This window comes from Corapipo altera, unplaced genomic scaffold, assembly GCF_003945725.1.
Source record: "Corapipo altera isolate COAL_440 unplaced genomic scaffold, ASM394572v1 95, whole genome shotgun sequence".
Classification (NCBI taxonomy): domain Eukaryota; kingdom Metazoa; phylum Chordata; class Aves; order Passeriformes; family Pipridae; genus Corapipo; species Corapipo altera.
The window spans coordinates 2,548,122-2,564,980 of record NW_020884947.1 but is presented as its reverse complement, the minus strand read 5'-3'; the positions used below and the strand labels follow the sequence as shown (position 1 = coordinate 2,564,980).

Below are 16,859 nucleotides of genomic sequence, written 5' to 3'. Positions count from 1 at the left end.
GTCCTCCACAGCCACTCATCAAAGGTGTTCATTTGGGCACTTCTCAATGAAACCAATCCTGCCTGACCTGTCCTGGTCAAACCTATTCCCCTAACCTCTGGGTAAGGAGCAGGTGGCTAAATAATAAGGAAATTGAAATGATAATAAAGCTGCTAAGGAGAATCAGGCTTGGGTCAACTAACTTCAGCCTCTCTGTCCTGCTGCCATTGAGGTGGCACATTGTCTCTGCAGAGATGCTCATCCTGGCATGGAAGATGATGGAAAAAAGAAAAGCAAGGCCTTTCTCTTTGAACAGTGCTCTGACATGCACTTTTGACATCCAAGGCTAGAGGTAGCAACAGGACTAATACAGTTCCTGACCCATATAAATAAATGAATAAATAACTACCAGACCCCCCCGGAAGCAAAACTTCATAGTATCCCTGAAGTGCTTTTAACACCATCATGCTTCTAACACTGGAGGCCTTCCTAAAGCAATGACTCTCTCCCTACAACAGGCCAACCAGTCCATCCTACTTGGGAAGAGCAGGGAAGGAAGTACTCTCCCCTCCACACCCCGAGGTGCTCCCCAGTGCTGCTGTGGGGCTGAACCTGATCCACTGACAGCTGCAGGTGCCTCCTGGTATCTGCACCTTCCCACATCTCCAACCCAGCTCTCAGCCAGGTGGGTGCTGACTCCAACGACCAGACAAAATCAGCACAGAGGTACCACTGCGTTCTCATCGTGCTGTGCTTGTAAAGCCTGGTTGCAGGAGATGCTGAGCCTTCCTGTGATGGTGTCTGGGGGTCTTCAGCCCTTCTGAGGTAACTGGGGTGTTGGGACAGCCAGGACTCCCAGGGACACTACTGCAATGAGTGCTCTTTCCTTGAAAATAAGCACAGGCTTTTCTTCCAGCAGGAGAAGCCTGTGAAGGCAGCCTACAATCCTTCAAGGACCACCTCCCCATGGCCACCCCACTGCAGCTCCCACTGTAAATGAACACCTTGCTTGCCTGCAGCCCTCTTACTTCTCCACATTTACAGTGAATATTTAATCTCTGGGGGGCTGTTATATCTATACCTAACTCAGCCAAACAAAGCCCTGGTGTAAGGTTGCTCCAGCGTGTCCCATGTGTGTATGCCAAGGTAAAGGGCTCTGCTGGAGCCCTACACAGCAAGGAGGAAAACACCGGGTCAAGACTTCACCTCCTGTCATGAGTCATAGAATCCTACAGTGGTTTGGGTTGGAAGGGACCATAAGGATTATGTAGTTCCAGCTCCCTGCCATGTGAAGAAATACCTTTCAATAGGTCAGGGTGCAGACCCCAGCAAGGCCTCCCAAGCAGCACAAACCTCCATCACCATACATTGCTTCAATCTTTAACTCTCAGCAAACCAGTGGCAATGCCCCATGTAAAGCCAGAGCCCTGCTATGATGCAGAAAAACACATACCTGGATGCCCACTCTTGTTAAAATCAACACATTTCTATATCCCGCTCCCAGCACAACAAAACCAATATGGCTTTGGTATAATTCTACTGAACTCCACCACTCCAGACTGAAACTAGCACATTTATTTAATGTGGCAGCATAAGAAAATTCTACATCCATAAATACATGAACATCTGTCAGGCTGGGCACAGACAATGGACCTGTTGTGGATGATGCATTAGCAGAAAATGAAAATTACATGTGCAAATCTCTACATCTCTAAAATTAAAAAACGGAAAAAAACCCACTTTGCCACGTGTTCAGACTACCATGCCAGACCAATCAGGTCAAAACATCCCTACAAAAGCCTAATCCAAGATCTCCTGTGATATCCATCTATCACCACCTTACACTTCACATCCACACGAATGGGGTTCCTTGGAGCCCCAGCCTCAATATCAGTCACAGGAGCCAGTGATTTGAAAGACATCTGTATAATAAATTAACGGAGTGAGTAGGTAACAGGTCACATCTCATTCCATCAGGAAGACATACGGGAAATGAAGGGCAGGCTGTTCAGGGCCAGTGAAAGTAGATACTTTAATGCTGTGCACCATCAGACTGTGGCAAGCTCATTCACCAAGGATCTGTGGAAGGGGGATCAACTTACAAATATGAGCAGCGCTACTGCAAGAAGAGGTGCAAGTCCACACAAATCTGGGTAGAAATGCAGTGTTTTGAGGATCTGTTGGATTTTCTCAGCTACAAAGACAACACTAAATGCCCTGTACCCAATGCTAAGACAGGGTAGAATGAATGTATCTAAGAGCAGGTTCACAGCTACAAGTCCTTTCCAAAGCACCAGTATTCCCTAAAACATCATAAATTCATCTTGCAGGCAAGCTGATAGCACACACAGCAAACTCCACCGGTTTACTCCACCACTGCACTTTCCATTTATGTCACAGGTCTCCACTAAATATCCAAAGAGCACTTGGACCTATACTGAAGGATGCCCCTAAGTAATACACTCAACTCCCAGCAAGAGACAAGGGATTTCAGACCATGATTAAGTTAAAGCAAATGCTCCACTGAATCTTTAAGCCAAACTGTCCCAAGAGTTCAGTCTCAGTGAATATGGGGTGTTATGTAAGATTTTTTTTAAATTTCACTGAAATCCTCTTTAGCTGAGTTATCCATGAAAAATGTTCCCACTTCTCAAGAATCCTTGCAGATGCTTTGATGTTTTTCAGACTACTGATGGCTAAAAAAAAGCCCCGTAAAACCCGATGATGGCTTATTCCCAAATGGAAATCACTGTCCGAGAGGCACAGCTTGATGTTATCCCCTGAACACTGGGAGGTTCTGAAACCACACCACACACAGATTTTCATAGCCATTAAGTGAATCTAATTCACTTTACAGGCAGCAAAAGCTTGAAAAGGTGTTTTACAAATACCCCTTTTAAAGTGTTTGGATTTTAAAAAAAATCTCTCATTAGCATCCCTATTGTACAACAACTTACTCCCTGCTCACCTTCCCCCTTTAAGAAATCCCACCACTAATAATGTAATTCCAACAAGGAGGACTTTACTAGCCAGGGATCTGCCGTGCTTTTATTGCTATTTCTAACTGACAATCATCTGAATTGCTTAGCACTTAGAAATGGCAGGTGCTCCAAACCAGGCTGTTTTCTAAAGCTTCTCTTTGCAGTTCTACTATTTAACATTATTTTAAATTGAAAGACTACAGATTTAGGTCTTTCCTGGATTCCCACTAGAAGTGTTACACAGTGTTTCTGATGCTGTTATCTAGTTCCAGGGAGGATGAACAGATTTGGCACCTCCAAAAAAAGAACAAAAAGCCCTGATCTCAGCAAATGAAGTGGTTTGGTTGGGGTTTTTTTTCATATTCTGACTGCAATAATGATTTTATATATCCTGTTAAAATTCTTCCTGGGAAGAATTAGGTTTATAGGAAAAATCATAGCAATAAAGATCAACAGATACATCTGGAAGTGATGTGGGTCAGATGCTCTAAAGAAGGTGTAAGAAATCCTGTTGTAGACAGTTCATTTGCCTTTAGACAAAATGTTCCCCCCCGCCACCATCGACAAGTGGGTTTTGTGCACTGACGCACTGTTTTCAGCTTAGCAGACACAATATCCTCGTGCTGCTGACTTCTATTTATTTTCTCATCTTTGCTATTCTGAGTCTTCTACCAAAAAAAAAACAAACAAAAAACCAAAAAACTTGTAGTCACCATGCAAAATATCTGAACAGCAAACTAAGAGAAAGAAAGTACATATACAATGCAATTAGACAAAGGGACATAAATTTAAAAGTATAAGGGGAAGATCAGAGATACAGAGGGATGCTGTGGATGGGACCACCACTCATGGGAAATGCCAGAAGTGATGAATGAAGCCAGAACTAGACCAGACAAAAATCACTGGAGAATTCAACACAGGGCTGGACAATAAAGACAATGAGAATTCAAAGGATACAAAATGCAAATATTGCAGTTTAACCCAAGACTGGAAACGTGGCATACAGAACTGCTGTGGTAGGGGATGGACATGAGGAAAAAAATGAAAAAAAAATTACTTCAAGGAACCCCTATTGGTTCCCAGTAGCAGATGTTATTATCTGATAGTTGTTGAAACGAGTGTTGAATGCAAGGTGCACCGAGGAGCCACTAACAGCCAGACAGCTGGTCCACTGCCCCCCATTTCAATTAGCAGTGCTAGCACAGAGCCCAAGAGCTGCAACTGTAAAAAGCAAATAAACTTGCATGGCTGATGCTGGTTTCCAAGTCAGGCTTCGAGCACACTGGCAAGAGAGAGCAGGAGCAGCTTGTATAGCTATTACCGGTGATAGAGGATAAATCTAGGCAAGTAGCTTGCTTAAAAATGCAGTTTTTGTCAACGCAAAACAATTTACACATTTGTCCTGGATTTACCAAAGCTGCAAAATGAGAGGCAGAGGAAAGGTAGGCTGGCACTAGTCCTGCACACAGCTCAGCTCCCAGTAACCAGCACACTGCTCAGTCCTCCCTGGGATCACGGGCGATGTCCCAGCAGCCACGACTTCAGAGATGGAGCCCCCCAGCAACACTTCTTCAACTACTACAGTGGTGTAAAATACCTAAATATGTAATTTAAACAGGGCCTGGGATCCAGGCAACCCCAGCACTGACTCAGTATAGATTTAATAGTGCCACGCAAAGAACAACAGAGGGACCTGCCTGAGGGGTAACAAACACTAACTGTATGATGGCTCTACCATAATCAGTATTTTTTAAGCATACACTTGGGTCTGACCTTTGCTTCTTAAGGAAGCCTGTAACAGAGCCAACAGTTTCGGTTTGGGCTGAAAAAAGCATTATACTCCCCACTAGACACAGATACTTTCTTCTTCATAGTGAAAAAATGGAGAGGGAGTAGTGAATCAGCTTGATTTGGACCAAAACTATCCTCCCTTTTACTTTGCAGTTCCTGAACTGAAAAATCATTTTCTCATAAAACCTCTGGTTTTCAGTTTTGCCACTTGGATAAGTCATAGAAACAGCACATGAATTTCAAATGACAAATATTACTTGCAAGTTATCATTTCAAGCAGGACACGCTGATGTGCAACTAATGCACTTTATTATTCTATTAGCATTTACACTGTTGCAAATCCAATTTTAAATAACCATATCTCGTGTAGACACTTAAAAATACAACTGCAATATATGTTTCCCGTTACCTATTTTGAAATGTCTCCTTTCACTCACAGAATCCTACTTTAAAGCAGAAGCCCAGCTTGGTACTAAACCATGGGAGACCCAGGTCTAAATTTTAGAATTATCCCATAAGAAATAAATTTTTCAATTTTTGAAAGAAACACTCTTCAGTTATAGAAGACAGTGAATGATACTGTATATGCTGTCATAAATTGTTAATTGATTGCTGGGGTCCAGCAGGTCAATAGATGACTTAAAAGAATGGCTCAAAGCCATCTGTAACAGACACCACAGCTTGTACCTGGCTCTAACCAGACCACTATGAACTAATTTTTGATGCACCCTTATTAAAGGACATGAGGCTTCATGGTGATTCCACTTGGCCCTTAGCAAAAAAAAAAAAACCAACAAAAAACCCCCACACAAACAAACAAAGAAACCACCAAAAAGCCGAAACTGAAACCCTATTATTTGGTTACAAGGAATAGATTTGTAAATAGAAACTGGGTAAGACAGGCTGCTATCTTTAGATTCTCTTTAAGAATCCTTTCATTAGCCACCTGTCAAGACAACAAAATGATTCTACGGGGGGGGGAAAGGGGAAAAAAACCCTCTAAAAATACATTTGAAGCTCCCTGTTTCATTGATGCAGAAAGTGACAACAAAGGCTCGTACATTCCTCGGCTCATTGCAGGACCAGATACCAGCAAAACACTCCAAGTCTCTCTCTTTACTGTAGACTGGAAGGGAGTAGCATCAAAATGTGATTATCTGTAACAGATCCCCAGCACTGCACTACCAAAAGAAAAGCACATGCTTTCGGATACACCAGTAAACAATGCTGAGAGCTCCTGGAGCTCGTGGACACCCTGACAGTTGTTCCCATTCAGAGTAATTAAATATGACCTGCCCAAATCAAGATCTCAGCCTACAAAAGGAACTTCAGAAATCCACTCTGAAATTTGGGGAGATTTTGAATGGTTTATCTTCTTAAAAATCAGGCCATCCATTTAGACTTTTACTTGAAAACAGTATTTTTCAGTTTATTTAGAGGTCTTCAAGTAGAGAGCAATGCCTAATGTCAATTTCTGAAGTATTCAAGCTGCTGGTCATGCACATTGGGAGGAACCAACTTGACCACAGACACTCTTGGATAACCCTAAGAGGCTGAATGTAATAAATAAATAATGTGTTTGGGAATAAGATTTTTCAGTTCATGCTTCTACATCCAAAATTCAGAGTCAAGAGGGGCTCAAAGCTTTAAACCTTTAAACTCTTGCCACTAGTTAGATATCTGACACAGAATCTAAATTTAGACTATTATGAAAATCTTAACCTGAAACAGACTTTTAGGTAATTGTTTTAAATTTTGGTCATTCCTAAGAAAGCACGAGAAAAAAGAAGAGCCATTGAAAACCCTTTATAAGAGCAATACATTTTCGTTTGAACTTGTGCTGAAAATTCTGGAGTCAGAAAATTTTTAGGTTTACTTACTAAGACAGTCATGAGAAATTGCATACAGCCATGCCAAAAATCATCCAGCACTGGAGAAAACATTAAAAAAACTACTCAGAGCCAGAAAAAAAAACACCCCAGACCACCTGATGTTCCTGCCTCCATGTTCATAGGTCCCAGTGTGGCTTGTTTGCTGGTCCTGAGAAGCTAACTGTGCCTAAAATACTACTAATGTTCAATTTACACAACTGGTTACTTCTTGTACTGAAGATTAATGACCAGCACTGGCACATACTGGGGATTTTAAACATCTGCAGGCAGAGCTTACATTCAGGAGCATCGTATCCACCCAGTCATGGCTACAGCTCAAACACCACTGCATTAACTGATGGTCAGGTCAGTGAGGGACTGACTACTTTTAGAGAGAATTTTTGAACATGTGGACAAAAAAAAAAAAAAGATTGTATTGCTCTGCAAAATTTACTATAAAATCTATTTTCTTCTAATTTTGACGTGGGACCGTGCCAAAGCTTGTGGATCTAAAGGAAGAGCTATTTTTGTGTTATGGATATGTGCATTGAGGAATGGGTTTGTGCACATGTTCCTGCTCCAGTGATAAATAAATAGAAAGGGAAGGCAGGCTGCAGCAGCTTGCCCATAATGCTTATCCCATTAGCGTGGATGACACAGCCTGGAACCCACAGACTTCTCCCCTTAAGAGGCAACTCCAGCTTTGCCATGTTGGCCCTTGGCTGACAGTGCCGCACTTCTACTCTGTACTACCCGAACCACCCCCAAAGTGGAAAAAAAGTTAATAATAAAGGTTTTGTGGGGTAGAAAGACCCTGAAGGCCCTCCAGTGGGTTGAGCAGAGCTGCCCCATGTGGCTCAGCACTGCAAGGAACCCAGGCTGTGTCACCTCCAGATCTACACAGCACTTATCTTTAGGGCTGCAGGGTTGGGCTGGGACCCAGCAGAACTGCCTGTGGCCAGGGCAGCCCTTGGTCAGCTCTAGGAATGCGGGATGGGGGTTAGGAGCTGGTGCCAGCAGCGCTGTGCCTTGCTCACTGTGCCCATGCTCCTTGCTTATGGGACGGGGCTGCCTCCAGATGGAAAAGCCAAGGCTCCAACGCAGTGAAATGAGGCAGCCACACGTGATAAGAGTGCCAGTGTCAGATGAGGTGGGTTTTGAGAGGCAACTCAACTTTAAAGACATTTTACATTATTCAAATGAAACCAAAATATTTAAGTCCATTGTTAACACTGGACAAAGTACATCCCTAATTCTTGGAAACACAAGTTGTTTTTCCTATTGCTTCCTGAGAAACTCTGCACTGGCAATGAGAGATGCCAAACCAGGAAGTTCCTGTGCTGCTAAATTGTAGAAACCCAAAAGCAACAGTGAGACTTGCTGAGCAGCAGCATCTCTGACTGTCCTCTGGCAGTAGGCCAGCTTTGGAAATACTTTCTGACAAAATACTTCACACTATAAAATACATGAAAGGTCTGTAATCCTAATCTGGTAGGATCTTATACGCAGATTGCATCCCCTGAAGCACACTCACGGAATTGCAGAGATGCCAGCAGTGAAATGCTCACAGGACAGACCCACCTCTGCCTGAGGAGACCCAACCTCTGTTCCCAGCAGTGGTGTGGAGCAGAGCTGGAAACATCCAGGCATAGATAAGGACACAGCCTCTCCCAGGGGTTTTCCAGCTCCCAGCCCCACTCTGAACTCCTCACTGACCTATGCAGTGTGTGGGAGAGGCACAAATGAAAATCCCAATACAGGACAGACAGCTCAGGGGTTTGGCAGATGCATGAGGTCAGGGCACTGCATAAGCCAGCAAGAAATGCTGAAGATAGGGATGCTTCAGATTCCAGCTGCCTCTTGGGCACCAGGAGTGGGGCAGGGCTCTCCAAAAACACATTCCTCCACTGGGAAGCAGCAGCCCTGAGCCTTCTCTGGCGTCAGGTAACTAAGCCCTTTCTTTGCAAAGCAAGGGCTGCTCTATTCTTTCCAAACAATGTTATCATTTGGCAGCTTCCCTCCTGCTTATCTGTCAGCCTGAGCATTACCCAGAATGTGGAAGAACTGGGCTCCATGGCCGACCCTCCGCCCGGGGGCTCAGTGGCGGGAAGAAACACTCCCCCTGGCCCCCTCTCCCTGGGGCTTCCAAAGTGTTTGGGCATGACAGAGCAACCATAGCTCTGGGGCTGAGGATCTCCTCCCAAGGTAGACCCTGTATTTTCCCTGCACCCCAAAACTCGCTGGTGCTCATCCCACAGTCTCTGCAGGGCTAAGCACCCACAGAGCAAGGTTAACAGGAACCACATGATTTATACCCAGCTGTTCACCTTACAAACATCTGGGTTCAATCCCTCTGGCATTGAATCCACTGCCAACTGGCCTGATCCACGAGCAAAACGCAAATATTTGCTTGTTACCCAGACAAACATCCCACTGAACTCAAGGAACACCTCAAAAGGCAGGAGCAGCAAACAGGATCTCATCTCCTCACACCACAGCTATGGCTCCACTTCAACTGGTGTCCTTCTGGCAGAAGGATACGAAACCAAAACCTCTGCCAAGAAGGGCAGGTCATCCCTCTGTTGGGTTCGACTGAGTACTGTGTCACCCAGGAGCAGCAGAAATTGAACCCTAACAAGGCCCTCTTCCATAGGGCCTGTCCCCGAGGGAAGTTGGGATTTCTGTGCAGGCACTACTTCATCTGCACCCTCATGTACTGAGAACAAAGGGCAGCAGGACGGGAAGGCTCTGCTCACCCCTGGATGGAGGCAGGAGAGCAGAGGCACCCATCCTGTCCCAGCATGAGGCAACCAGAGGGACCCACAGAGCAAGAGCTGCAGATGTGCAGGCACTGCTGAAAGCCACAGCCCTCAGCACAGTGAGGTTAATGTGACCTGACACCTCCTGCAGCAGCTACTCCAGCTTTGTCTGCTGCACTGGGCAAGGCAGATGCCTCAACGCTCCATCAGGTCCCGCAGCCTCAGCTCTCCAGGTTGCCCATCTGTGCTGTCTGTCCATCCTCCTCTGCAGCACTGGACACTGCTATGCAGCCACCCAGTTTGTCACCAGTCCCTAAAACCCTGACTAAGGCCAGCTCCCACCACCACTAGGCCTTTGCACCAGCAGGAGATGTATGCACACCCCTCAGCAGACCCAGCTAGGACAGCCAGCAGTAGGAGACAACTCTTTAAACAACCACAGAAAGACAAGCAAGTTCGTCAGCCAAAGCCCCAGCTCCACTTGCTTTGGAGAGCAGCGATTTTGCTTCGGAGGCAAAGGAGTCCTGGTTTCCATCAGCACTCCAGCAGAGACCTCAGCCTCACAAGAATCTCTCTAACACATCAACCACTGCAAAAAATATACAACACAACCAACGGGGACAGAAGCTTGAAGAGACACTGTAAAATTGATTAGTCATCAAAATCATCAGACCATAAAACGAGCTCCAGCTGTGCTCCTCTTTTTTGCATAGATAAATGCAAAAGGCAAGGCTCTTTTTAAAATTAATTCCTTTTTTTTTTTTGTTTACTAGAGCCTAAGTTACTCTGGTTGACAATTAAGCCCATTACCCAATTCCTTTCTTTTCCACCACTCCAGTGTCTTTTTTCATAGCCTTTGAAGAAGGAAAAAAAAAGTGAATTCCAATAAGTGCTATTTTAAAATGAAAAATGCAAGTTTACAAAGAGCTCAGGAAGGTGTTTGAACCATATAACTGCCTGTGTTAAGACCCCAGCATGGGACTCAACACAATTCCTTTCACATTAAGAACAATTTCAAGTCACACCACTGTGTACAAGCTCCAAGTTAAGCACTGGACCAAACATTCTGCCAGACTCTTGGCATAAGTGTTGGAGGGCAAGAGAAAAAGATTTAAATTTTGGCTAGTGTACTTCTGCAGAATCACTGTCAGCACATATTTTTCAGTTCATACAAAATCTAGCAGAGGAAAATCAAAACCATAACTAACTTGGAGGTGAGCGGTTCAGATAAACTGCAGAAGAAAAACCCTAATACAATGTAACTCATGGAACTGTTCAACACTAATCATTAACCTGGGTGCTTATGATATCCTATTGCAAACTGGGTCCTTTCAGTTTGGTCTTAAAACTGACCCACAGTTTTTGCGGATGCTTTCACAAAACCAGCAAGAACAACCCATTTTAATAGTTAAAATATCCTCTCACATAGATCCCTGCCTTACCAGAGGCTATTTGCTGTAGATGCTCTATACAACTGTACCCCAACCCTGGGCACCACAGGGAGCCCCCTGCAAATATGTTTTCATGCCGGGGTACCATGGATTCCAAGGGCAAAACCTCACCAAAGCCACAACCAACATCATGATCCAAGACCTTAAGACCATGTCCCAGTTCTACCATGGTGTTCATCACCCTAGGAAACAGGAATTCATAACCCCATCACAGAAAGATGCTCCCTTCCTCTAGTCTCCATGTTGGAAAAAAAAATATTCAAGCAGGTAAACACAGATCCTCCAAAGAAGGAGCAGGAAGTTGCCTGGTTGTACTCCCAGCCAAAGCCAGGCCAAGTTGCAGTTATATCAGGTTGGGTTTAACTCATCTAGTCAAGCTCTGGCCATCTCCAGCCTCTCTGTGCCCCTGTTCCTGCACCCTGTTACCCTCACTGTGACCAGTTCTTTTAACACCTCATTGAGAAAGCTCTCACTAATATCTCAGCTGCAGAAACACAACGAGCCCTTCTCATTCCCACTGCAACCATTTCTGCCTGGGTGCTAATTTGTAAACTGTGCAAATAAAAGAAAAACTTGGGGCTGGAATTTGTTTTATTGCCATTGTTCTGTCCTTTGGGTGGGATGGGCAATGCCAGTGTGGCTCATCACTGCCTTTCTCCCAGTGTTCCGACAGACAGCCTTCAAAGCGCGCAGAACTCCAGGATTTTCCAAGAGGACTGTATTTATACTGCTATCCTATAGGAGAAGGTCTACTCTTTTATATGGATCCAAATCAAGGGTCATCTACCGCCACCACCTGCGACTCCTAGAACGCTTCCATCAACACTGTCTCCGTACAATCCTAAACATCCACTGGTCAGATTATGTCACTAATACGTCTGTTCTAGAACAAGCAGCAGTCACAAGTATCGAGGCCATGTTGCTGAGAACACAGCTGTGCTGGGCAGGGTACGTCTCCAGGATGAAGAACCACCGCCTCCCTAAGATCTTGCTTTATGGTGAACTTGCCACCGGCTGCCGCATGAGAGGAGCCCCGAAGAGAAGATACAAGGACTCCCTGAAACAACATCTCAGCCTTGACCATATTGGTCATCATAACTGGTCTACTCTGGCCTCCAATCGGGAGGTCTGGAGACACACCATCTATAACGCTGCTGATGCTTTTGAGAGTACACACAGGATCACTCTCAAGGAGAAAAGACAACGCAGAAAGAATCGTATCTTGCGGAATATAGCACCTAGGGAGTCTTTCTGCTGTGCCTTTTGCAACCGGACTTGTCTATCTCATATTGGCCTTTTTAGCCACCAGTGTGCTTGTAACAAACGTGGGTAAAGCCCTTCCCAAATCTTCGTTCGCGAAGCCCAGCCATGATAATGATGATAGGAGGAAAAAAAATTCCACCAACTGCATTTTTGGAGGAAACGTGAGCAAACTCCTGGACTCATGCCTTGTGCACAGCTACACCAAATAGCACCGCACGGCTTCATGGCACACAAACAGGCATCACTGAGGGTGCTGCTCCCAGCATGCAGAACCCTTTTCCTCCCCAGCCCCCAAAACCTCTCTGGTCTTTATCCAATTATTACTCCAGCCAACTTGCTTAACACCACTATCATCAAGAACCTTTAACAAGCACCAACAATTCCATAAATCTGCTTTTTATGGCATGGCAAAAGCCTAATTACATGATTAAATTCTGTCAAAAATTACAGCCCACACACACTTGCAATTAGCCCTTTCAGGTACCAAATAAAAGCAATGCTAACGTTTCAAAGACATGTTGCTAGCACAGTTGAGCAGGATTACATTACTGACCCTAAACAAATTGAGGGCATTACTCTTCCTTTGAGTCCTTTTCCTTTATTTTCTGTATCTGTTAGTGTTATAAATACAGGCACTGCGACCCCTTTGACCGCACAAATCCTGAGCATTAATGAGCAAAGCAGCTCAAACACCTATTAACTCCATATTACATGTTCTTATTCTACTGGAGTCTCCTGCTACTTTCTCCAGCACCTTGCTGAACCTCACTACAGAGGTGCAGAGATGTTTTGCTATGAACCCTTTTATTTCTGTGACACCACCTTTAAGGAAGGTTGAGCTTTTTAAATACAAGTCAGAGATCACTTAATTTTTACAAAAACAAGCCCTGTAAATGAAACAAACCCTATGTGTAATATGGGACAAAGACCTGGACAAGATAAACACTATAATGGAAAACGAAACCTAAAGCAAGCAATTCTAAGCTATTTGGGGATTTCCCTACCAGGAGGAGCAACATTTTAGCAAGGTTACATTTAGCAAAATGTAACATTGCATGTTAAAAGTGAGGGAAAGTTTGTGGCTAGGGTACCACCTAGGCGTCCCCGAGGTTAAAGTGCCCAGAAGAGGTCTGTCACACCTGGGGATCCGCAATGATACAGCAAAAACACGGTCACATGAAAAAACAACACAGTAGATACCCAAGAAGAGAGCAGGTACTCCGAGAAGATGGAACTAAGGTGGGATACTGGCATCACCTTGCTCTCCCAGCTCACCATTACCACCAAAAGCAAACCTCAAACCCCGAGTGACTGGCCAGGCATCCCCTTGTTCTGGTTCTCGACATGGGTGTGTGCCTACAAAAAGGGAAACGGCAACTCGCAGGTTCTAAAGGGACTTTTTTTTTTTTTTAATTATCACATAAGGTATCTTTTATAGCTTAACCAGAAAATATCATAGTGAGATACTGTATTTTTAATTATATTCATACAAGTAACAAATGGATGGACGCATATTACTTCAAACTGATGTGGCAACAGTCCTTTACACATCTGATCTGTGCCTCTTCCAAAACACCTACATTAAGGAATGTTCTTGAACAATATGGGAAAATGGGCACAGTAGCTAAAATGGGCTCCTCCGTGCATTTGGGCTAAAAGGCCTTTCATGTCCCTCTCCTCCTGCTGTCAGAGCTAATACCAAGTTCAAGGAGCAAAGAAATAGCAGCCTCAAGACATAAGGGCTGGGGTGGACCCAGCCTGCAGTGAATAACCTGCATTCTCCACCATCATTGTCCCTGAGCACCCACGCCCGAGTCCTTGGGCTGGCTGTGGGACCGGGCAGTGCTGTGCTCACAGGGTGGACAGAAGGTGCCTTGGATGACTAGGCACCTTGTGGGGGTAGTGAAAAAAAAACCAAACCAAAAACAAAACAAGAAAAAAACCCCAGCCAAACCAAAACCAGAGGTGGCTTTGTGCCTAGTGTGGCTAAAGAGCTGCATTCTGGTGACTTTTGAGCTTGCTCAGTGCTGCTGACAGGAAGAAAAGGCGCCAGCAGCAGGGAGCAGCCATGTTCCCCAGCAGGCTGGGAGAAGGAAGGCTCCCTCGGGGAATTTGTACTCACCTGGCGGTTTCATGTAATATTGCTCAATATCGGACATGTCCGTGTGCAGCGCACAATCGAGATAGTGCAGGATAACTTTTCTACTGAAGTAGTACCTCATGCCCATCAGAAAGATGGGCAAACAGCAGGTCAGCAGGAAGGACTTGGTCACAACAAAGCACATTACTATGGAGATAAGGAAGAGAAATAAACGACACCTGTCAGAAAAGAGAATTTAGTGTTGATTTCGGAATACAAACTCATTATAAAAATAAATAAATAAAACAGTCACAGTCAAAATATACATTTGCAGTACACACACAATTCACGCTCTCGAGATTATCACGTTAAGGGCAGTGTATCGCGACGAGATAACCCGGAGAAGTTTATGGGGTCCTGGAAGGAGCCGGTGGGGAGGATGCCGCCACGCCACGGCAGGTCCCAGAGCCCCCCTGGAGCGGGGCCGTGGGGAGTCCCAGGGGCCAGCACACCGCAGGCCCCCTTCACACTCCCCCGGCGAGGCCGGAACGCGGCCGGGCGGAGGAGCCGCGCTGCGGGCACCGCTCCGCAGCCATGTGTTCGCCACTGCGGCAGCGCTATTTCCATCAGCACCTACTCCCAGGGCAGCCACCCCGCCCGCCCCCATCCCGCCGGGCTGCCGAACACCTGGGGGGCTTCTGCGGGTGCCCCCCAGCCGGCGGCTCCCCCCGGCATGGCCCCAGAGCCGCCGGCTGCACCCCAACGCCTGCTGGGGGTCCCCCTCCAGCGCGGGGCCCCGTCCTCCCCGATGTCTGGGACACGGGGTGCGACCCTCCTGCAGCCACCGAGGGCAGGAGACCACCCCAAAGCGCGCCCGGTGCGGGGGGCACACATTATTAATCATTATTGGCACGGGGACGGGACACCTTGCAAGCGCAATTTTGAGCACTGAACTCTGGGAGGTGAGGTGACCCCCCCTCCTCGCCTCGGCCCTGCTGCAGGGGACACCCCCTCCTCACGCCGGGGGAGGGCAAAGGGAGGCTTTCACTGATGGGCCCGGCCGTCTCCAGGCAACGCCGGAACGCGGCTCGTCCCCCCCCTCTCCGGGCTGCGCGGGGGCGGCCGGTGCGCGGTGCGGGGCGCGCTCCCTCCCCTCCGCGCACCCCCCAGCCCCGCAATAACCACAAGGACGGAGTCCACCCTCACCCCCGCGGCGGCCTCCCCTTCAGCGCTCCTCACCCTTACAACCCGTGGTAGGGTCGCGCATCCCCCGGCGGCGCAAGGCTCCCATCCCGCTCCCATCCCGGCTGCCTCCGCCGCAGCGCTGCGGCTCCGCGGCCGCCCCGCACGATGCTGCGGCGCTCCCGCTCCTCGCACCGCCGCAGCGCGCCCGAACACCGGTCACCGGCGCCTCCCGCCGCTCCGACCATTTTGTTTAGACCCGCAGCCGGGGAATAAACCCGGCGCCCCCCTCCCCCAAAAGGGAGCGGATACTCACCCGCCAGCAGCCCGTAGAGCAGCTGAGTGAGGGGTTGCTGCTTCAGCCCCCTGAACGCCGTGTTGGGGATCCGCTCCATGATCCCCTCGTAGAAGATGCGGCGCACCACCTCCTGCTCGGAGGGGTGGAATTCGCGGATATAGACATTGTCGCGCCGAGGGTCTTCTTTTGGTGGGGTGAGGGGAGGTGTGGGGGAGGGAGTGGAGCCGGCCAAAGAGGGCCACATCTGGGAGGAGGAAACAATGATCGTGTCTTTTTTGGATCCCGGGATTGATTCATGATCTTCCGCCACAATCTTGGTCTCACAAACCATCTTGGGAGACAGACAATGCATGCAAACCGGCCGCGGGGAAGGGGCGAGGAGAAAAACGGGAGGGGGAGGTCAGAAAATTAAAAGAAAAAAATAATTTAAAAAAAAAAAAAAAAAAAAGGAAAAAGGGGAGGGGGAAGGAGCGGGGCGCGGAGCCGGGACGGAGACCCGCGGGAAGCGGGGCGCTAAGCTGCGCGGCCGGGCGGGACGGGAGGAAGGAGCCCCGCTGCATTTTGGAGAGACATATATAGGGCGGGGGGGGCTTCGGGTCCCCGGGGTCCTAGAGCCCCCCGCATTGGCTGCGCGGGGTCGCCATGTGATCGGGGGGGGCGGGACACCTCCCCCTTTCCCCCCCCCATCCCTGCACCGCCCCTTGCAAATTACTACGGCGCGGGGCTGCGCGGGCATTCGGGGGCCGAACATCGCTGCCCGCACTCACCGGTGCGCGGGGAGAGGGGGGAAGGGGACGTCATTTCTTTATTTTTTATGTAGTTATCTATATATACACTGCGAACGCACCGTGCGCCCGGCGGCTTTCTGGAACAGTCGCTGCGGGTGCGCGGCGCTGCGCGGGGCGCTGCGGGAGCCTGCGGGGCGCGGAGCCGCGGGGAGGGAGACTGGGCCGGCCCCGCACCGCGTCCCGCAGGGCTGCGGCACCGAGAGTCGCTCTCCACGACCCGGCGAGTCCCTGCGCGGAGTTCCGCGGGGCGCGGAGGGTGCTCCCGCGCCAGCTCCAGCCATCCCGCGTGGAACGCTCCGCGGGGGCAGAGGGGAGCGGGGGATGCAGTCGCGAGGCTCCCGGCGCCTCCCAAGCGAATCCCCCTCCCCATCCCTCGGTCAGTAACTTTTCCAGCCGTGCCCACGCCGCTGCGGCGT

General features: G+C 47.9%; 1 protein-coding gene across 1 annotated transcript in view; it reads right to left on the bottom strand.

Moving 5' to 3' along the window:
- The window catches only part of NAT8L (N-acetyltransferase 8 like), a 28,169-nt gene extending 11,934 nt beyond the window's left edge, over positions 1 to 16,235 (bottom strand). Inside the window, exons 1-2 of the mRNA XM_027662720.1 lie at positions 15,674 to 16,235; positions 14,218 to 14,382 (exon numbers count right to left, since the gene is read on the bottom strand). Coding sequence (XP_027518521.1) covers positions 14,218 to 14,382; positions 15,674 to 16,007 — 499 coding nt within the window. The 5' untranslated portion in view covers positions 16,008 to 16,235. The remainder of the gene's footprint in view (positions 1 to 14,217; positions 14,383 to 15,673) is intronic.
- Between the last annotated feature and the right edge of the window lie 624 nt (positions 16,236 to 16,859).